This window comes from Panthera leo, chromosome F3 (genome assembly GCF_018350215.1).
Source record: "Panthera leo isolate Ple1 chromosome F3, P.leo_Ple1_pat1.1, whole genome shotgun sequence".
NCBI classification, from domain to species: Eukaryota; Metazoa; Chordata; class Mammalia; order Carnivora; family Felidae; genus Panthera; species Panthera leo.
In genome coordinates, this window is record NC_056696.1 from 40,030,981 (window position 1) to 40,053,208 (window position 22,228).

General features: G+C 52.9%; 1 protein-coding gene across 1 annotated transcript in view; it reads right to left on the reverse strand.

The window, feature by feature from the left end:
- The window catches only part of CACNA1S (calcium voltage-gated channel subunit alpha1 S), a 65,193-nt gene that overhangs the window by 26,032 nt on the left and 16,933 nt on the right, over positions 1–22,228 (reverse strand). The window contains exons 4-20 of the mRNA XM_042925746.1: positions 20,508–20,650; positions 20,184–20,336; positions 17,751–17,956; positions 16,054–16,157; positions 14,051–14,196; positions 13,531–13,612; positions 11,367–11,527; positions 9,577–9,802; positions 9,281–9,488; positions 8,387–8,507; positions 7,424–7,538; positions 6,279–6,372; positions 5,545–5,614; positions 2,870–3,002; positions 2,087–2,216; positions 1,717–1,776; positions 48–154 (exon numbers count right to left, since the gene is read on the reverse strand). Of these exons, the coding sequence (XP_042781680.1) occupies positions 48–154; positions 1,717–1,776; positions 2,087–2,216; positions 2,870–3,002; positions 5,545–5,614; positions 6,279–6,372; positions 7,424–7,538; positions 8,387–8,507; positions 9,281–9,488; positions 9,577–9,802; positions 11,367–11,527; positions 13,531–13,612; positions 14,051–14,196; positions 16,054–16,157; positions 17,751–17,956; positions 20,184–20,336; positions 20,508–20,650 (2,259 nt within the window). The remainder of the gene's footprint in view (positions 1–47; positions 155–1,716; positions 1,777–2,086; positions 2,217–2,869; positions 3,003–5,544; positions 5,615–6,278; positions 6,373–7,423; positions 7,539–8,386; positions 8,508–9,280; positions 9,489–9,576; positions 9,803–11,366; positions 11,528–13,530; positions 13,613–14,050; positions 14,197–16,053; positions 16,158–17,750; positions 17,957–20,183; positions 20,337–20,507; positions 20,651–22,228) is intronic.

The window sequence follows — 22,228 nt, forward strand, 5'->3', positions numbered from 1 at the left end:
CTCTGAGGAGGGGTCCTTGCCCGGGGCTGGCCCCTGCCACTGCTCACTCGAGTCCCATGGAGATGAGGGACACGGCCACCACCAGCAGGTCCAGGATGTTGAAGTAGTTGCGGCAGAAGGAGCCCTTGTGCAGGAAGGCACCGTAGGTCGTCATCTGTGGGGAAAGCCAGCATCCTGGGTGGGTGGGGGCGGTGGGGAGCTTGGGGACGGGCGTGTCGCCACAAAGAAGGGCTTCCTGAGGGAAGATCTGCCTCAGTCTGCAGAGGCAGATGGCTGCCAGGAAGTCTCTACCCTTCACTCCACTCCTTGCTGTGTCCTAAGTGCTTTTTCTCCCATTCTCTGCTCCCAGTTCTGGAAACATGAGGACTTCTCATGGGCACCTCCACCAGACTTTGCTCTCTGAGCTTGTCTCTTTGGTCAGATGCCATAGGGCGCCCCAGTCTCCTTCCCTACGGGGCCACAGAGTGGGGAAGCCCTGGCCCTTCTCTCCCCTGTGGAACATGATAAAATTCCTCTTCCTCCTCTCTGGGAAGCTTCTTCAGAAGTAACCTCTGCCCTGAGGATTGCTGAGTGAGGCTGAACAGCCCCTTTAGGACTGGAAGACCTTCACCAGGCCCAGACCCCTCTCCCTTCCCCATTGTCCCACCTTCTCGCTGTTCCTTCAGCTTCTTTCGTGTACTCTGTGATGATCTCCCAGGCCTTTTGTGCAAACACGCTATGCCCTTGAAGTCTGATGAGCCTGAAGCCTTTCCTGGCATTCAAGGTGATTTCTTCTCAACTCGCCTTCCCAGGCTCTGTTTTCTGTGCTATATCCCAGCCCAAAAGGACCACTTTCTCCTCTCTGAGCACGTCTGAACCACCTTCTCATAATGCATTTGCCATTTTCTGTCCTCCTGGACTGCCCCTGTTATCCCTCCCTAATGAAGTCCTGGCCACCTCTAATGCCACCACCTCCAGGAAGCCCTCTTGGACCTCAGGGAAGCCACCATCCCTCTGCTCAACTGCTTTAGTAGTCAAAGGCCTTGAAATAAAGAACTGTCCTGATTTCAGGTTGCAGCCTGCTCTGGGCTATTCCTTCTGCAAAGCTCCCCTCTCCCTTCTTCATTCATGAAGGTGAAGGCTGGGGCTACTGGGCCCCAGATGGGCCCTCCCTCTGCCTCTGAGACCCTCCACGGTGATGGTGTGAACCCAGTGTACCTGCCTCGAGAATGAGAGAGCAGTGATGTGCTGTGGGTAAGGAAGGGGGAGCTACGATGGGACAGAGCTGCCAGAAACCCATCTAGGGCAAAGGTCACTTCTCTGGGGATTCCTGGGAGAGGGCTTTTAGTCATTGGTAACAAAGGTCTAGGAACAAATCACGGCTCCCTGGGTCTAAGGCTAATTGTGCCTTCACTACGGAGGAGGAATGCCCGAGGCTTTATAGACGTGGACGTGCTCACTGAGTGTGCTGAGAGGTGCTCAGCTGCAGGTTAGTCGTACTTCATGTCCCCACCCATGCACCTGCTCACCTCCTTGCCCCAGCTTATGAGCAGAAACCCCATCTGCTCCTGGGTCCCGCGAGTCCCTCCCTGTTCTCCACTTTCTTCTTGCTTTTCCCTCACCCCCGCCACCCAGCCTGTGAGCGAGTGCCGGGCATGTAAGTTGGAGCCACATGAGGTCTGCTATCCTGGCCTGGAGACACCACTCACCCAGGCTGTCCCACAAGCCTTCACTCACCTTGAGGACAATCTCCACAGTAAAGACAGAGGTGAATGCAATGTCGAAATACCCAAGGATCTGGTGACAGGGCAGGGGAGAGAGAAGTCGGTGAGAGGAAGAACCGAACAATGACATCATCACTGTCACCACCATCACTATCATCATTAAAACTAGGCAACAAGAGCCTGTCACGTTACACGCTGAGACAGTTCAGGACCGGACCGGGCAGTCTTACCCCTCCAGGGATTTAAACTCTAAGAAACTCTGATGCCTATGGCCACACAGAGCCTACAGCTGAGCTCGGAGCCCCAGAGGGAGGTGTCCGGGTGGCTGAGGCCTGGGGTAGGGAGGGGTGCTGAGCTGGCAGAAGGCACAGGCCTGCCATCACCTGATTCCTCACGGACTCGGCCCGGATGGGGTCCTCCGCGGCCAGTGCGGCACTGCTGAGCAGGATGAAAAGAAGGATGAAGTTGGTGAACCAGGTAGCGTTGACAATGCGATGACACAAGACACGGATCCTGGGGGAAGATGGCCAGGGGGCCAGGGGAGCTGTGAGCCCCTGGGCACTCGGGCCTCACCAGCCTCGGTCCCACACACAGACGGTGGAACCCTCCCTCCCGGCTCGGTGGAGAAGGCTAGCCCGCACCTCAACTGTCCTCTGGCTGGACACGCAGGGCCCTGCCCCTCATTCTCTCAGCGCGGCCCTAGCCCCCTCTCCCGCCACCCGTCCCCTCCCCCCGTACTCCTCCACCACCCTCTGGTTTCCCCCAAAAAGAATGGACCCGGCCGATCTCCATCCACGAAGCAGACAGATGAAACTCCCTGAAGACTACAGGCGATGTAGATTTTAAAGGTATAAAAGTGTGAAGCCAGGAAGAAATACAGCCTCACCGGGTTCTCATCCCCTCGTCCTGGCTAAAATTGCCCTCAGAAGGGAACTAAAATATACAGTCCCTCTTAGGAGTCAGTATTTGATAGGGTTTAAGGCACCGCTTCTCCCAGAGACACCAGCATTTTAAACAGGGCACAAGATCTTAAGTTAAAAGAGTCATTTTCTCATGGTGTAACTGTAGGCCCAAAGAATCGGCAAAAGGGGCCTTTTTAGAGCAGAAGCCGTCCCTCTTCGAGAGCCCCATCAATCACCCTGCGCAGCAGCCAAGAGACTACCCACTTGTTGGTGGGGCTGAAAATGAAGAAGGAGCTGGCTTCTGGGATGGGCACTGCCTTCTCTTTGAGCTGCAGCTCAGCCAGCGGGCGTGGTCGGGGGCTCACTGGGATCTCGGGCTCATCTTCCTCATCATCTCCTGTTGGGGAGGGAGAGAGAGACATTGGGGGCGTCTTTACAAACCTTACTGCTCCCCCAGGTCTCTGTGCTCCGAATCCAACCACGAACCCCCAGCAACCAGCAAGTGAAGGTGGTAGCAGGCCAAGGGCACGAGGATGTCAGCAGAGTCCAGTCTTCATACCTCCCTTTCCCCTCAGGGAACAGATTTGAACCATCAGGGGAAAGTGTCAGCCCCAGAACCTTCCAGAAGTGGGGCCAGGAGCAAAGTCAAGGAGCCTTGCTGTCTCATCTGCTGTCTCAGGGCTGGACTCACCCCATCCCAAGTGCTCACAGCTGGGAGACTGGGGGGTTGCGGGGGGTGGTCTCTACTTCTGATGAGACCTGAGCTGTGGTCCAGGCTCTGCCCCTGACTTGCTGTGCATGCTAGTTACGTTTCTGTCCTTCCTGGGCTTCAGGTCCCCAATTTGTGAAATCGATCAGGGGAAGGAGGCCTGTTGAAATAAACAGGCTCTGAGCTCCTCTCCTGGGTTAGAATTCTAAAAATGATCATTTCAGAGAGAAACTGCCAGCATGGGAAAAAAGTCAATACTCCTTGAGCTTCGGCCAGTCCTCAGCACCGAGGCAGATACCGGGGTGGGAGGGATCGAAGAGGAAGACATAGGCCCTCTAGGTTCACTTGCTAGGTCCCATGGCTTCATGAGACAGCTGACTACCTGAGGTCCTCAGCTGGGCTTAGCAGGGGGAGCCAAGGTTCCAGTGATCAGACTGGGGGCACTGTCCAAAGTTGGGCTGTCCCTCTGTTGGGCTCTGTGCTGATGGCTCAGAGCCTGGAGCCTGTTTCAGATTCTGTGTCTCCCTCGCTCTCTGCCCCTCCCCCACTTGTGATCTGTCTCTGTCTCTCAAAAATAAACACTTAAAAACATTAAAAAAATGGGGCGGGGGGACCTGGGTGGCTCAGTTGGTTAAGCATCCCACTTAAGCTCAGGTCACGATCTTACGGTTCGTGAGTTTGAGCCCTGCGTCGGGCTCTGTGCTGACAGCTCGGAGCCTGGAGGCTGCTTCTGATTCTGTGTCTCCCTCGCTCCCTGCCCCTCCCCTGCTCATGCTCTGTCTCTGTCTCTCTCTCAAAAATAAATTAACATTAAAAAAAATTTTTTTTGAAAATTGGGGTGTCCCTCGATATGCAGGTCTTTCCCAGGCCCTTGTTTCCCTCACCCCATCGCCACCTCATCCTTACCCCTGCTGGCCCCTGGCAGAGCCCCTTGGGGAAGCCAAGAAAGAACCACTAGATTCTTCTGTCTCCATTGTGGCAGCCTGCACAGGCTCGCAGCTCCACCAGAAACCCCCCTTCTTCCCTTCTTATAATGAGAAAGTGTTAATTCTTAGAACTAACATTTGCTTTCTTTTTTCCTTTGTCTATGCCCATTTTGTTAACTTCATTTTGTCCTAAGCCATTTCAAATCGTCTTTGGAAAGAAGCAGAATAAATGTATTCAACCTCTTTGGTAAGAGCTCTCTTCCAAATGCTCACCCCACCTCCCCTCTACCGTCTACCCTCCCCCCTTCTTTCCAACCCTGTTCCCTTTCCTTAACCTCTGATTTCCTGAGTCAGTCATCTCCCCTGCACACCAGCCACTCCCACCTGCTAGGTGATGGTTGTTAGATGAAACGGCTCAAGATGAATTATTTTAAAACCCAACTATTCACTTCTGGCAGACATTTGAAGAGATATGATTAGCCCTGTCTTGATCAGCTCCATTCTCCCCACACATCACTTTGCAAAATTCTTTCATGTGTTCACTTACTCTATTTATTGAGTGCCTACTCTGTGCCATTTGGAGCACAAAAAGTCCCCCCCGGAGCTCAGAGTCACCGGGGCAAACAGACGCTACTCAGCTGATTCCACAATTTCCTGAAACTGCACCAGTGACTCAGCGCTCCAAGGACCCGTGAGCGAGCTAAGAGAGGACCTCAGAGCTTTTGGCCTCCAGGGCTCTGCCAGGCGGCCTCTGTGAACCTATGTGTTCCTGCCTGCAGCAGCCACTGGTTACTTACATTTGTGAGACGTTTATAGTTTGTCTGTGGCTGTGCATTACCCTCCTGCCCACCCTACGCTTGCCTCCTTCATTTCAATTCTCCCCGCAGTGCAAGCCATGGTTCTGTTTATTCCTGTACCAGTCCAGCCCCAGCCCTGCTGGATGCTGGGTGGGGAGTAACCTGCCCATCTCCGACACCACAGACAGACAGGTCCTCATCTATGGTCTACTCTGTGTGGCCAGAGTGGAAAACTTGAAAACGGGAGTCCTCGGTACCGAAGTATGTGACTGGCACTCAATAAATACTAGCTGAATTGAATGAAAATAGAATGTGTGGATTTTTTCCATTGTGTGCACTGGACACAAGGCAGACGGGCAGATGGCTTATTTGCATGACTAGGTCAGAAGGGAGGTCTCTGTCTTGCGATCCCCTCATGGAAGGATCCAGGAAGGGGAACACCCAAGAGATCGTCCCCGGGGAGAAATCAACACCAGCATACACCTCCAGCAGTCCCAGGACCCTCACCTGGGAAGTCAGCTGAGGGGTAGGGATCCTTCACTTCATTGACATTAGATTCAAATTCATCGATTTTCAGCTGTAGGAAGGAACACAACAAAGATGAGGATAAAAGCAAAAACTGCAGTTTCTGCTTACTGGAGGGTCATTGACTGGAGGGTCAGTGTAGGCTCCGGCTCAGTCCTCCCTACGGCCTGGGGCATAGGTCATATAGGATCATTCCTTTTTTATGAATGAGAAGCCAAGCCTGGAAAGGTCACACAAGTTGCCAAGACCTCAGACTGTCTGAGCTTGTGCACGGCATCCCCTGTTTAGTTCCCTGGGGCCCAATTCTCCAACCCTTGCACCTCTGCTTCCACCATTTCCAGAAAGTTTGAGCAGAGCCAGGTTGGAACAATCAGGAAGTGATGGGAAGCCAGTCTGGGTCTCTCAATGGAACAGGGGTGTCAAGTCGTGAGGGGGACACCTTGACTGGGGTGGGAACCCGGGACTCTGAGGAAGTCTGGTTCCCAGAGTGGGGCATCTATGCCTCTCAGTATAAAGGATTCCTTGTGGGAGGGTAGCGATTTACTCTCCCCCCAGTAGAGTGGAGACAGATGTCCTCACCTGGCTGATAACCAGGCAGATAGCCCCTTTCCACATTCCTACCCACCCACCAGCACCCTAAGTCATGGAGGTGAAACCAGAGGACTTGTAGAGTCCCTCCCCATCCTGCCTCTGAAGATACCCCACACGATGCTCACCTTGGCGGTGGTAGGGATGCCTTCACCCTTGGGTTTCTGTTCCAGCTTCTTGGCCATCACTGATTTCTCTTCCTCTGACTTATCTGGAAGACCCCTAAGTTAAAAAGAAAGAAGAAAGAAAGAAAGAAAGAAAGAAAGAAAGAAAGAAAGAAAGAAAGAAAGAAAGGGAGAGAGAGAGAGGAAGGAAGGAAGGAAGGAAGGAAGGAAGAAAGAAAGAAAGAAAGAAAGAAAGAAAGAAAGAAAGAAAGAAAGAAAGAAAGAAATCCCACAGTGGAAGCCCAACTAGAAAGTTCTCAGGGATCTGCTTAGTCTAATGGCATCCTCAAGGGGATCCCACACCAAGGACTCAGGGGACTCTGTGGAGGATGGAGCAGTGTAGACTGCCAAATGGGAGGGACTATAGCCCTGGGCAAGCCCTTTCCCTGTGATGAAAGGGCATGATGCCCAGCTTGGGGCCATGACTACATACGGCTTGCTGGTCAGCTACGCTCAATGTTCACTGAAGGGTAAATGGGTGAAAAATGGTTTTGTGCCTAGTTCATAAAGAATTCACAGTGTGGAAGCATGATTTGGTTCAAGACAGGGCTCAACTCTTTGGAAGTGTCTGGATTACATTGCTCTCTTTCTCTTCCTATCCTGCCTCTCCCCAGAATATGCATACCATTCCCACAGGCATGGGCACTGGAGGAAGCAGGACTTTTGTCTAGAACCATTAAGTATGGTTCTCCAACCAGCAGATGGAGAAAGGTGTAAAAGACCTGAGAAGTCAACCACCACTTCACATACAACAAGGCCAGGGGGCAGCAAAGGGAAATGTCTCCCTTCAAGAAGTGCAGGGACTCCGTGGCAGGACTGGTTGAATTTCTAGAACTCTCCACCAGGGTTCCCTGGTCCCACCTGCCTGGCTCTGCCATCACATTTCCTGAGGCCTGTCTAGAGACCAACTGCCTCCAATTCTGCGCCCAGGGACACCTCATAGGACTTCAGCCATCCCTATGCACGCTGGTTGCAGAAGCCTGCCCACTGGGGCAGGTGTCACTGTGGCACAGCCTCTGCTCATCGGGCTCCAAGGAGCCACCTGCCCAGAGCTAGGAGGTCACCATCAGGCATGCCAGGTCCCTCCCTTCTGAGGATGCAGCACTCACTTGGACATCTTCCTGCGTTTTCTCTCCTCAGCTTTGGCCTTCTGGGCAGAAGTCAGGCTCTCTGCCTCAGCCAGGTTGTCCACAGCGATGGCCAGGAAGACATTGAGCAGGATATCTGAGAGTGTCCGGCTAAGGAGTCTTGGGTTGTGGATGAAAGGGAAACCTGGGGGGCTGGAGTCTCACCCTGCCCGTGGGTTGGCACGACAACCCTGCGTCCTTGGTGGGGTGTTGGAGTTCTTCTTGCCAGCTACCCCATGGGATGGCATGGGCCCAAGGACACGGACAAGCATCCCCAGGGGAGCCTGACTGCAGAGGGTGCCCATGATGGGCCTTGAGTACCGTCCATTTCCTGCCCAGGACTGATCCCAGCTCTCTCGGGGGGCTTTGTGGGGCGCCCGTGAGGCGCAGTAACTGAGAGTCGTGTGCTCAGTGCACATAAGCTCAAGGACCACTGGTTCCCTCCCTCCCCGCTACTCATAATATCAAATCCCATGGTGCCGGCACCAGAACCCCGGGCACTGCCGGCTCTGTCTGCCCCGTCCACCTCGCCCTCCCCACTGCCCATCTCATTCTCGGTCTGCCTGCTCCCTGGTTCCTCCCTGCCTGCCTCCGAACCTGTGGAGGAGGCTGCCCACCAACGTCACGGCCCCTCCACCAGACCTGTTCTTGCTCCTGCCTTGTTCCAGGCTCACCAGCCTCTTTGGGATGAAATCCTCCCACCTGTAACCAGTCACCTCTGTGGTCCTTCCCCTTTCCTGGTGGAAGGAATTATCCTACAGCTCGACCTGCACTTGCCATATGCTACGTCCCATCCCCCTGCCCCCTCCATGAGCCTGGGAGCTCCCCTCCAGCCAGAGGGCCCGGTGCCTGGCAAGTGGGTACCCTTGACCCGCATTATAAGCCCCCCGCCCGTCCCAACCCCCTCCCTCCGCTCTTTTCTGCGCCCTGCTCCCAAGGGGATACAATTGCCACAGACAAAAAGGATGATGAAATAAATGCACACGAGCACCCCAGGGTAGGACGGCCCGCCGTAGGCCATGATCCCGTTGTACATCACAGAATTCCAGTCTTCACCTGTTAGGACCTAGAGGGACAGGGAGCACTGGGGTAGAGGGACGCGGATGGACTTGAGAGTCTTCTGTCGGGACCACACTGCCCAAAAGGCCCCCTCCAACTCTGTCAGTTCCCCTAAACCTTTCCTCTCTTCATTCACGGCCAGGACGAAAGGTCCCTGCTCTTCTGGCCTCTCTCCCAGTGGTCAAAAGTGGGCCAAGGAGTTTGGCCGTGGGGTCGCCACATCCCTGTGCTCTGTCCCTAATGCCCAGGCCTACCTGTACTACGCCCACCCATGCCTCCTGGCATTCCAGCCTCCCGAAACAGTGTGAAATGTCAAGTGTCTTCTAAGGCATGACACCGGACCAGCCCTCGGGTGAATGGAAGAAAGAGAGGGTGACGTCATCTTTAAGACCAACTGATTGCCACACGCCGACCTCCCCACTGGTACCAACGAGGTGATGTTCCTTGTGGGTGCTGGCTCCGACACAGGGGAGTGATGTGGGTAGTGCGTGAGAGAGAAAGCAGACCCTGCGACTCCATTCGTTTGGTATCAGTGATCCTACTATGGGCCAGCGCTCTGCTTGGCACCGGGGACACAGGCAAATAGGACAACCTGGGCACAGCTCCTAGCCTCGGGAGGGTGAGGGAGGCTCACAGTAGAGAGAAGACAGGGGGTGAGGGGGCCTGCAGAGGGACCTCGAACTCAAACCAGCAGATCGCAGAAGGCTTCCTGGAGGAGGTGATGCCCACGCCGATCCCCAAGGACAAGAAGTGGGATTCAGCTCCTGCCGCACGGCCTACCTGGAAGACGCTGATGAGGGCCTGCGGGAAGTTGTCGAAGTTGCTGCGCCGCACCTCCGTGTCCTCGAAGTCGTACCTGCCCCCGAAGAGCTGCATGCCCAGCAGGGCGAAGATGATGATGAAGAGGAAAAGCAGCAGCAGCAGGGAGGCGATGGAGCGGATGGAGTTGAGCAGGGATGCCACCAGGTTGCTCAGCGACGTCCAGTACCTGAAGGCAGACGGTCACCGGTGGGGACGAGCGGCGCCTCCCCCCGCCCCCGTCCCCCCGGAGGCGCCCCCGCCAGCCCCGCGCTCACTTGGTGATCTTGAAGATCCGCAGGAGGCGGATGCAGCGCAGCACGGAGATGCCCAGGGGCGTCATGGCACCTGACTCCACCAGCAGCAGCTCCAGGACGCCGCTGCACACCACGAAGCAGTCGAAGCGGTTGAAGATGGACATGAAATACTGGCGCAGGCCCAGCCCGCACATCTTCAGCAGCATCTCGACGGCGAAGAGGGCCAGCAGCACGCGGTTGGCAACGTCTGCGGGGTGGGCGGCCGGGCCTCAGCGCCCCTCTTGCCCGCCCCCTGCCGCGGGGACTTTGCCTTGGCCACGCCCCCCACCCGGGACCCCCTCACGCGCTCCCAAAGCACCGTCCCTGTTCTGCTCCCCAACCCCCCCAGCCCAGGAGAACCCGGGGAATGTTTGCCCATCGGAGGAACGCCGAGGCAGACGCCCAAGAAGCGCCACCGGTCCGTGTTTTCACAAAACCGATTTCTGTTGCTTTTGATTTCACTCCAGTTAATCGGGCTCTGCCCCACTCTGCTTACCGTACACATCCCTTCTCCTGCTGGAGGAGGGGTCCCCCCACCTTGCCAGAGCCGGCCCGTCCACCTAGGCTTTGCCCCCTGACCCCCACCTGGCGAAACCCACCGTCAACCATCTCTTTTCTCTCCCGTGTGCTTCACTTCTCCTTTCAAGCGGATTCTCCCATCGCCGTTTTAAAAAATGCAGAAGTCTCTCCCATTTCCACCCACCCCACCCCCCAAGCAGCTCCTGCTCTGGCTCTCTCCTCCCTATCACGGCCACACGCAGCAAAAGGTTATCTTCTTGGATCTCTTCACCTCTTCACACCCTGCCCTGCCCCGTTGACCCTTTAACTCATACCTAACTGGGTCCACCTGGTCGCTCCACCAACAAACTCTCTCAGGGGCACGACTTTCAGGTCACCAAATCCAATGGGTGTTTTAACCTGCAATTTTCCTGAGCTCCTGGAAGCACGGGGCACGGTTGACCAGCCTGGCTTTTTTCAAATATCCTCTTTCCTTAGCTTCTGTGACACCATATCCTTCTGGATTTCTTCTGCTTCGCCTGCTTCTCCCAAGCCTCCTCTGCAGATGCAGTTCTTTACCTAATCACTGAATGCTGACCTTGAGCTCTACATTTAGTATATACCATCCTCTGGTGATCTGGTGATGTCTTCTAAGGCTATAGCTTCTATTGCCACCCCTGCCAGTGACGCCCAGATTTTAATTCTTGCACTCTTAGCTTAGGATCCCTACATCATGTGGGAGATGCCCCAGCATCTCCTCCCCTGTAATCCTTCTCTTGCTATCTTACAGCTGCTTCTACTGTTGCCCTCCCTATATGGACTTGGCATTACTCATTAGCATCTGTCTTCTCCTCTGGCCAAGTAAGTTTCCTGGAAGGCAAGAACGGCATATTGATTCTCTCTGCATCCTGGGTTCTTTCTCTGTGCCTTACCTATGTAGTATGCATGCAATAAATAGTTGGTGAAAGATTGCTCTTTGGGGAGTAGAATTCGAACCCGGATGTTTGCAGTTTCAGATTGCCGGTAATCCTCATGTCGGTGTCTGAAATTGTAATAATTTAACCAGACACCTGGGTGCGTGGTTGGAGGCTTTCCAGTGAGCTGCTGTTACTGCCCCCGGTAATGCCAGGAGGAAAAATACTACCAGCCTATAATTTCCAGAAAACAATGTCAATATCTGCTTGACGTCTTCTGCAAAACCTGAGGTGCTACCGGCTGGCTTTGGCCGTCGGCCACATCTGTCCCCTTCCTGGCTTCACTCTGTTCTGTCTCACCTTGCAAATGGGTCAACCAGAGAGGCTGGTTGTGGTGCTCTGAGGCGATAGACAGGGTGTTGAGGGCAACGACCAGGATCACCAGCCAATAGAAGACTCTGGACTTGATCACATCGTGGCACTTCCAGCGAAAGATGCGGTTCCACTGCCTCCAGTGGCGGCTGGGAGAGGAGAAAGAGGAGGACGGAGTCAAAGAGCTGCTTTACTCCAAGCTCCCTCCTTCCTGCGGTTGCTTTGGGCCAGACCGCAGCCCTACTTAGCCTGATCGCCCACTCTCTGGCCACATGGGAGACGCTCAGGGCAAGAACTGCAGAGCCAGACTGATTTAAAATCTTGCCTCTTACTAGCGAAGCTCTTCCTCTTTTCAAAGGAGAATAATAACGATGCCAGCCTCAGAGGGGATTAGAGATTATGCGAGTACAATGCTTAGTTGGCACTGTGCCCAGTATCCTATGGGGGCTCCACATACTTTAATTTTAGTTAGAGCACACTGGGAGGCCTCACTTTGCTCATTATAAAAGCAAATTCTGTAACAGATGAATCATATCTGGTGTTGGTGAGGGTGTGGAAAGGGCACTGTCACAGCCACTGCAACCGCCTTGGAGAACCATTTGGCAACGCCGACCAAGGTTTTAAAATCTACATACTCTTCGACCCAGCAATTCCATTTCTAGGAATCGGCCCAGCAGAAATGTTCATACTTAGGTACAACTGTTCCTGTGGCGCGTTTGTGTTGTCAAAAATTGCAAAGGTTAAATATCTTATGGTATATTCATACCGTGAAATACTTCACATCCAAAGACATACCAAATGAAGGTGTGTGGACCATCAAGCCACAAAGACACAGAGGAAACTTAATTGCCCATCACTAAGTGAAAGAAGCCAGTCTGAAAGTCCTACGTACTGTACGATTCTAACTATGTGACATTCTGGAAAAGGCAGAGCTATGGAGACAGTAAAAAGATCAGTGGTTAGTGGCTGGGGTGGGGGGCGGGGGCGGTGGGGGAAGGATGAGCAGCCAGAGTACAGACGATTTTTAGGGCAGTGAAGATACCGTGTATGATTTTATAATGATGGATGGGTCCCTGTCATTTCATATTTGCCCAAGCCCACGGGATGAAGGCACGGCACCAAGAGTGAGCCCTAGTGTAAACCAGGTGCATCAGGTGTAACAACTGTCCCATTCTGGTGGGGGCTGGTGATGAGTGAGCTGTGCCCGTGTGGTGGCGGGGGGATATGAGACAACTCTGTGCCTTCTGCTCAATTTGCCGTGAACCTTAAAAAAATTAAAGTCTTAAAAACACCAAGATGGGTGTGTATGTATGAGGCTACCCTAAATAGATGATTTTAAGTTAAAAGTGATCATAGATGCTATGTGTATCATATTCATTTATTTATCAAATATTTGGCAGTATGTAGTCTATGTTGGGCACTGTTCTGGGTTCTGTTGGGACGGTAGTTAACGTAAAGACCCCTGTCATGTAAAAAGGCAAGCAAAACAAAAAACCTGGCGTGTGTGTGTGTGTGTGTGTGTGTGTGTGTGTGTGTGCGTGTGTGTGTGTGGGTGTGTGTGTGTAAGAGAGATAAAAGCATAGCAAAGGTCTTGGAGGGATAGCCATCTGTTACCATGGTTACCTCTTTGCAGGGCAGTGGGACCTTCATCTTTTCTTTGATGTATTTCTCTACCATTGGGCTTTCAAAATCACGGTTATGTATGGATTTGTAAAAGGAAGCAGCCAACCAAACAAATACAGCTTCCTCTTGAGACAAAGGCACTTGAGCCTGGAGTGTCCCCCTGTCTCCAGACCCCTGGCCGGCCAGCCTCCTGCCTGCAAAGCTCTCCATGCCACCTCTTTGCAACGCACACCTTCCCTCTTCCCGAGCAGAGGTTTCCAGAACTAATTAGCCCAACGACTCGACTCTCATCAGAGGGCAGCAGCCAAATCCTCTCCTTGCCTCCTGGCAGGCTTCCAGTCCCTTCCCTGTGTGCTGTAGAAGCAGGTGATCTGCTGAGTGCCCTCTGATGGCGCTGAGGGATGGGCATGTGACTCTAAAGCTAGTAAGTGGGTTCTAACAGTACATGGGGAACAGCACATGGGTTCTAACTCCATGTCTCGGGGAGTTCTGAGTCTGGGAAACCCTGGGGTAAAGGGCAGATACTTACACAAACTGGATGATTTTGTTCAAGCCCTCGATTTCATACAGGCTCTCTGTGTCGGAGCCTCCTTCATCCAGAGACAGCTTCCCTGGGAACAAGAGAGAAAAGCGGGGCCAGTCTTTGGGGCCCCTCCGGGCTGGACACACCTAGGCCGGGCACACCTGGAAAAGGGGCCATTGGCTGGAGGCACCTGTGACCACAGGCCCTAGTGGGCCTGGATGGCTCTGCGTTTTCCCGAGCTGCCCGAGGAAGAGCCCACACTTGCAGGGGAGGGGCGGCTGTGGGCAGGCAGCATGGCACTCTGGACTTCAGGAGGAGCCCCGGGCTCACCCGGATGCCATCATTTCGAGCCGTAAGGCTTAAGGTGGGTCACTCACCCTCTAAGGGCCTGAGTTTTCTCACCTGCAAAATGGCAACAGTCTACCTGCCGGAAGGGCGACGTGACGCAGTGCCGTCTCTGGGAGCCGACCGCGAGGGGCCGCTCAGGGGTGGGGAGGGCATGCTGACTATGCCTTTGGGCCCGAACCTTCTCTCAAGTCCTCAACATCCATGACCTCGCCCTGCGTGATCCAGCTCATGTAGCCCCGGAGGTCCTCTTCCAGCTGCTGCTTCTCCCGGAGCTTTTGGAAGGTTCCCCTGGACTTGGCCTTCTCCCGCTCCTTAGTGAATTCCCTGAAGGAACAGAGAGATGGGGAAGGGCAGAGAAAAAAGAGAGGGTGTGGAGAAGGATTGGGCTTCCCAAGGACAGAGAGAGCACATTTGGGGCTGGATGCGCCCCTGTCTTCGGGCCCAGGGTGTCACCTGGGGTCCAGGTGCCCTTCCAGGTGACAGAGGGGCAGCTCCTGTCGTGCCCCCTCGCCATCCACACCCTCAGGAGCACCTTGGAGTGCCCAGCCTGGCTTTCTCATTGTCTTCTTCTCATCTCGTCTGGTATTTTACCCTCCCTCGTCTTGGTGTTGCCTTGGACACTAGGGGTTAATGACATGACCATTTCCCTAACAGAATCAGCCACGGATCCTCAAATTTTCCAGGCTTCCCTGACCCTTGAAGCTACCTTAGGAATTTAGTTCTGCTTACAGACCTAAGGTCTGGAGGAAATTCCCCTGAGTCTAGAAGAAACCAGGTGGCCACACTGGAAGGAAAGGACCGGAGGGTCAGCGAGGGATCTTCAGACCAGCAGAGGCAACCCACTAAGCAGGGTGGAGAGAGAGGGAGGAGAGAGGGAGACGCAGGCACAGTCATTGGCTTGTCACATCAGCGCCTCAGCCCTCAGCACCGTCCCCAGGGACAGGGCCCGGGCAGGGGGGGCTCTGACCCTTTCCTGCTGTGGATCCTTTGGTAGTCCCAGGAAAACTGAGGCTACCTCCTCAGGATAATGTTGCAAAATGCACAAAATAAAACCATCTCATTACAAAGGAGTCGATTGTATCGCAATACACTTACGGACATATAAAGAAATTGTGATAAGTACGTATATGCTTCTTTGTGAGCTCATTCCCTAGCAAAGCCGAGTTGCGGATCTAACAGCTGTCATAGTTTCAAAGTAGTAATGCGTGTTGTGTGGGTTCTATTGGGACAAGTCACAGGGAGCGCTAAATACCACTGTGGTGCACTGTCTCCATGCCTAGTGAAAGGAGACGCTAGATTTCAATCAGAGCTAGCAGAAAAGGAAGACAAGTTTTTCTCATTCAAGTTCACAGACCCCCTGAGTTCTTTCTACAGAGTGCTTGGAGGGAAGCTTCTGGGGTGGGGTGATGGCCATGGGGAAGGGGGCTGATGGCCACTTCTAGATTCTCCACTGTGGCTGCCTTGGAGCCGTCGCAGAGAGAACAGCTCTCATTAATAATGACCATTAGTACTTAGTGCTCATTATGTGCTGGACTCTGCTCTAAGGACTTTCTACGTATTAACTCATTTAATGCTCCCAGCACCCCTATGGGATTATTCCCGTTTGACAGATGAGGCACAGAGAGGTTAGGTGATGAGGCAAAGGTCACACAGCCACCAAGCAGTAGTGTAAAGATTTAAACTTGGACAGTCTAGCCCCAGTCTGTGTGCCTCACTGAAGGCCCCACAGACTCCTAACATGAAGCATCAGCTCCTGCACATCCAGGGGCAGGAGGCTGGGATCTCGGGGGCTCACCCAGAGGGAGTGCGGGTGTAGAGGGACAGAAGAAGAAAGGATGCGAGAAGGCTTGGGGAGAAGGGAGAAAAATTAAAAATCGAGGGGCTCCTACCTGCATCTTCTACACCTCCCTTGCTAACTCGGGAGTGTGCTTTTGGCAAAAGGGGAGCCAGGGATAAGCGGAGGTTCTAATCCACATCTCCCTGCCCTGCTTCTCCCCTTCCTCCTCCTCCTCCTCCTCCCACACCTCTTCCTCCTTTACTGCCTACTCTCTTTCTCCCTCTTGCTCTTTTCCTGCTCTCCCCATCCCACCCCCAAACTCTCTGCCCCTTCTCCCTTCCACCCTCCATCCTTCTCTTCTCCTTTTCTTCCCTCTCCCCGCAGCTGCTTGTGAACTTCCTTACCCGCTCAGGACACCCAGCACCAGGTTGAGAATGAAGAAGGATCCCAGCAGAATGAGGGTGACAAAATAGATCCAGGGCCACTCGTTCCCGATGGCATCATTGACCTGGTCCAGACAAAAGTATGAGTCCCATACACTGACCTGAGAGGGCTTAGGTCCCCTTCTGGACTCAATGCTCCACCTGACCCTGGGGACAAGGAGAGAGGCCATCTGGGCCCAGTGAGAGGACTGCCCTTGCCCAAAGATCTAGGACCTGGAATTAGAAGGACATCTCAAAAGTAGCCTTGCTGGCTGTCCACTTGGCCAGACAAGTCCGACACATTTCTTCCCCCAACCATTCACCTCCCTGGCTCGACTCTTTCGTTTACTTTTTTTAATTGTTTTTGAGTGTTTATTTATTTTTGTAAGAGAAAGAGAGAGACAGTGTGAGCAGGGGAGGAGCAGAGAGAAAGGGAGACACAGAATCTGAATCAGGCTTCAGGCTCCCAGCTGTCAGCACAGAGCCCGATGCAGGGCTCAAACTCACAAATCGTGAGATCATGACCAAAGCTGAAGTCAGATGCTTAACCATCGGAGCCACCCAGGCACCCCTGGGCTCAACTCTCTCATATACTCTCTCTCCAGTTGGTTTTCTTACAGCCAAGATTTTTCAAAGTAGAAGAAACACTAAAAAGTCTTGGCGTGAGCTTGGCCAGCTCCTTCATAAACAAGCTCTGTGACCCTAGACAAGTCACCTAACATCTCTGAGCATTATCCCATCTGTCCATGGGGATAATGATATACACTTGCCGCTCACAGACCCGTAATAGAGGTGAAATAACACGTGACAGTCCTTTGAAATGTTTGATAACTCGCTCCCAAAATATGAGCTTACGAGAACTACCCATACTAATCCTTTATGTTTGCAAAGCATCTGACTGTTTGACAATCTTTTCCTCAACAGGCAGTATCACGTTGTGGTTAAGCGTTCTAGGATCAGAGCCCAAGGGATTAGAGTTTGCTCACCAGCTCCATAATTGTGGGCAAGTTACTGGACCTCCTTGAGCCTCAGTTTCCTCATCTGTAAAGTGGGACCCATGCCTTCCATTGTTGGAAGATTAATTAAGAAACGCAACCTAGCTCCTGGTAACACCAAATAAATAATATACTCCAACAAGAAAACTTATATAGCATTGACCACATTACTGTTGTAATTCAGTTAATCTTCCTGGTAGTAACCATCAGAACTACCCTATGACGTAGGCAGTATTTTTATTTTATAGACAAGGAAACTCATATCTAAAAATATTTATATGGGAAAGCAGTCTTGCCCTGGGGCAAAAAAAAAAAAAAAAAAAAGACTCAGAGGGTCCTTTATCCCTCAAGAAATCTGAGATTCTAGGTCACGGGAATGAGTCGCTCACAGCCAGGCTTAGGGAAAAGTTAGAAGTTGAGACCAGAACCCATGGAGCTCCTGGTTTCCATTCCTCTCCCACCTCTTAGGTTCTGCGCAGACAGGTTGTACCTTGGGGATTGTCCAAAGCATGGTGGGACACACACCTGGGGACAGGAAGGGGGCCATGCACCCCGTGTAGGTTTCCCAGGGAGGGGTGAGAAGCAGCCGCCGACACTGGAGTCAGTGACTGTCGAGCCCCTCCCCCTCCCCGACGAGCCTGCGGATGAAGGGAGAAGGTTCTGCAGGCACAGGGCCAGACCCACCCAGTAGAGGACATCGGTCCACCCCTCCATGGTGATGCACTGGTACACGGTGAGCATGGAGAAGCCAAAGTTGTCAAAGTGCGTGATGCCGTGGTTGGGCCCCGGCCAGCCGCCCCGACACTCGCTGCCGTTGATGGTGCACGGGCGTCCCGAGCCCGTCCTGGCGCAGGGTGAGGGCTTCTCGTTCTCTACCGTGGCCACGATATCTGGGGGCGGAAGGCAGCATGAGCATCAGATGAGAGGAGCAGGTGGACAGGAATGAGAGAAGGTAGTTTGCAATCATTGAGCAATAGGTCTAAAACACACTCAGCTGAAAAACAAAGGACTGCGCCCCCTGGAGCATATGGCGATGGAGGAGGAGGGCTGCTTGGGGTGGGGGGCCCAGCCGTGGATGTCTACAGGCAGCAGCGGTCATATCTTAGGCCCCAGGGCCTCATCAGAGGGCCCGCTTCGAGGATTACTTTCCTATGAGGACGTAACCTACGTAGCAGGTGTAATGTGAATGTCAGGTATATCCACAGAGCTTTAAAACGGGAGGCAGCTATCCCACTGGGGCAGAGGTGAGGGGCGAGGTCACACGTGTTCTGACTCAAGAGTTCCTTCTGGGAGATGACGTGGAGATACCCCAATGGTACTGAGATGAGCTGCACAAGACATGACGCTTCAGGGGTGCGGGTCTACAGGCATTCCCAGCAGTCCCCGCTGTGTCCCTGGATGGTGCTCTTATTATCTCTAAAATCCTTCAGTTTGGATTCCATCCTGGATCCCTTCTTATCGGGGGATGTTTTAGTCCTCTATTGTGTTCAGAGATTAAATTAGCTCATCAGAGCTGGAATGCCCTCCCTTACCCGTATTTACCATGTTGCCTCCATCTTCTGGAGAAGGGAGAGGAGAACATCAATAGTTCTGGGCTCTGAGTGGGTCCCTGACCCCTCAAGGCAAGGCGTGCCCATCCCAGAAAGGTTTTTGAGCACGGCTGGCCAGCACTGGTCAAGAACGCATGAGAACACGGGATGAGACCACCAAATTTGGTCTGAAGGTTGTGATAGAAAGTCTCCTCCTCTCTGTCTGGATAAGGCGTTATCATAGGACATAGACTGTTACAGGAACAGGACGAGGCTTAACTAGGAGGGGACTAGGAATGAAACCACTGAAAGCTCTATGAGAGCTCACTGTTTTGGGTTGGGCTTGGACCTTGCGTTGCCCGTCCCCTCGTCAGTGGGCCTGGGGAAGTAAGGCATCTCCCAAGACACTGCAGGTAGTCTTGGCCATCCTGGGTTACTCTGGTGAGTTAGGTTCTGGGCTTTCGGTGGGAGGGGTTCTCCTAACAGAAGTCACCTCTTCCTCATGCCATCACCAATTCCTGTCGACCCTGGTAGAATCAACCCTCCAACTGAGACAGATCGATACCTGCCATCTGGGCAGCAATGAGTCTCAGAGTGCAGTGTTCAGGGCCCCCACTCGGTCACAATTATTTTTATAATAATGCCAAGACATTATTTCATCTCCCGATCCTTCAACAAACGCAGGGTGGAGTTTTCTAGAGACTGCATGACGTGTGATTTCACAACAGACTGAGCACAGAAGTAGCTGTGGGTACCCAGCAGATTCTATTAAGCCAGGCATTAAAGAGATTTAGACAGAAAGTAAGACAGTACCATTCTTGCGTTAAATGTTTTGGGTTTGAGAAAATACAGTAATTTTTTAATAAAATAAATTATTTATGTTCATAATGGCCTTATTAGTGTCCTTTTAAAATGAACTAATAAATTAATATTGTGACATTGTTTTCTCAGTTTTTGTACCTAATGCCATAAACATCAATGAATAAAATCCATACCAACAAAAGCTCTTTGGGGTCCTTAATAATTTTTAAGAGTGCCAAGAGTCCTGAGGCAAACAGTTTGAGAACTACTGGCTTAGAAGGCTGGGGTCAGGCTCGGCTGGGCCTCAAGACGTATTATCTCTGAGAACCCTACAAATAACCCTTCGGCTCCTGGGTGCTTTCTTGAGATCCCCTTTCAAACAGTGCTCTGTGGGTCCCGGTTCTGAGGGCCTGTTCAGACTAAAGCTAAAATGACGGCTGTAAAGAAAAGTACAAGTGGAAATTCGGGCTTGTCCTGACCTGCAGCTCAAGCCACAGCAGGCTCAGAAAGCCCAAAAATACCACATTTGTTTATTTGGGGTGGGAGTGCTCCATTCAGAGCAAGCTGTGGCCTGGGCCCCTGTCCACTTGCCTCGATCACTGACCCTGGCAGACCTGTGCTTCCTTCAAGGGAGACTTTGTCCAAGAGAGAACCATTCTTCAGGTCAACAGGTGTGGGAAACAATGGCCTTCTCCACGGCTGAGGTGGCTGTCCCTTTTGAGTTGTCTTAGGACCACGGCCACCACCACCACCACCCCGACCCCGCCCCAGCGCCCTGGGAGCTCACCTGTCCCAATGAAGTAGCAGGTCTTGTGCATTTTGCCCTTGAAGAGCTCCAGCCCGATGATGGCATAGATGATGACCATAAAGAGGACGAGCAGGGCGATGTGGAACAGGGGAAGCATGGCCTTGAAGATGGAGTTGAGGACCACCTGCAGGCCTGCAGAGGGCGAGCAGGGAGGAGAAAGGAGGAGTCACTTCCCCTCTTGGTTTCCTGGCCCTCCCACTCTCTATGTCCTGGGAAGCCTCTGGGTTGGAAGGGGACCCAGAACTGGGCCGGGGAACGGGTTGGGGGAGGAGAAAGGGCATCTGCAGGAGCACCGGCACGCACTCGGCACCCCCGACACAAGCCGGAGGGGTCTGAGCACACGGAAGGCTCTCAGGGCCTTGACGTCCAGGCCAGCCCCTTTGCTGCTCATCGGGGCGGTGTTGCTTTGGATGACGTTAACCTGTTCCAGAATCACGGTGAAAACCCTAGAGGGGAGAAGAGGGAGAGAAGAGGGCCCAGTGGTCAGACAAGCGACTGGTCCAGTGGTCCGGGACCCTGTGTCTCATCTGTGCTCAAGGGGCCCGTGGACAGGCCTAGGGGACAGGAAGCAAGTCTCATCAGTCACTAACTCGGGTTTGGTCATGCCAGTCTGGAAAATTTTATTAGAAGATTCTGAGGCCAAGTTCAGACTCTGCACAAAGAGGATTGGATCCATCTGAGATGTCCAATCTGGGCACCGAAGGGGGGTGTTGAGGGACACGTGCCACAGGCACTCACAGGCCGTGGCCTGGGAGCTGAGTGTACCCCGTGGGGGGGCTGAAGGTCACCAGTGGCGCTGCACTCAGTGGGGACCCAGAGGAGAAAGCCCAGAGCTGTGTCTCCCTGTGCAGCACTTTCTGACAATGCCCTCTTATTTCCTTTCCTGCTCATTTGCCCCTCCTCTTAATTCACTCGAATTCCCATTATCCTCTGAAGACCATCTCAAACCCTTCTTTATGAATCCTGCCTTTGACAAGGAACCCCTGGGACAAGTCGCTGAGTCCAACAATGGTGCGCTGTGTGCTATTGTTTTCCCACACTCTATTATTCTGTCATCATTTGTCTTGGCCTCCCCCCCAGGCTGGTTCATCAAGAGTAGAGGCCGATTCACAGAATTCTGCCTTCCCCAGTGTGCCTAAAGCCGCATGGGATACTTAGTAAATCATCAACATCATGTTTATTGAGTCGAGGGGCAGCCTAGTGGTTAAATACCAGGTTCTGGAGCCAAGATTGCCTTGGTGCGAATCCTGGCACAGCCACTGGCTAGCTATGCGACCTCGGGCAAGTTGCTTGACCTCTCTGAGCCTTAGCCTCCTTAAGTGGAAAAAATGAGATTGTTGAAAAAGCTAAATGAGATGTTACATGTAAAACACATAGTAAGTGCTTGATAAATGCTGCTGTTGTAATTAGGGGGTGGTTATTAAAAGTTATATTATGGACTGAATTGTGTACCCCTCAAATTCAGATGTTGAAGCCCCAACCCTCAGTACCCCAGACAGTGGCTGTATTTGGAGACAGGGCCTTTTTACTTTATTTTTTAAATTTTTTAACATTTATTTATTTTTGAGAGACAGAGCACAAGCAGGGAAGGGGCAAAGAAAAAGGGAGACACAGAATTTGAAGTAGGCTCCAGGCTCTGGGCTGTCAGCACAAAGCCCGACTCAGGGCTTGAACCCACAAACCCATGAGATCATGACCTGAGCCGAAGTCAGATGCTTAACTGGCTGAGCCACTCAGGTGCCCTGACAAGGCCTCTTAAAAAAATTTTTTTTTAAATGTTTATTTATTATTGAGAGGCAGAGAGAGACAGAGCATGAGCAGGGGAGGGGCAGAGAGAGGAGGAGACACAGAATCCCAAACAGGCTCCAGGCTCTGAGCTGTTAGCACAGAGCCCAACGTGGGGCTCGAACCCACAAGCCACAAGATCACGACCTGAGGTGAAGTTGGGTGCTTAACCGACTGAGCCACCCAGGTGCCCCTGACAAGTTCTTTTTAAAGAGTTAAGTTAAGGGGCGCCTGGGTGG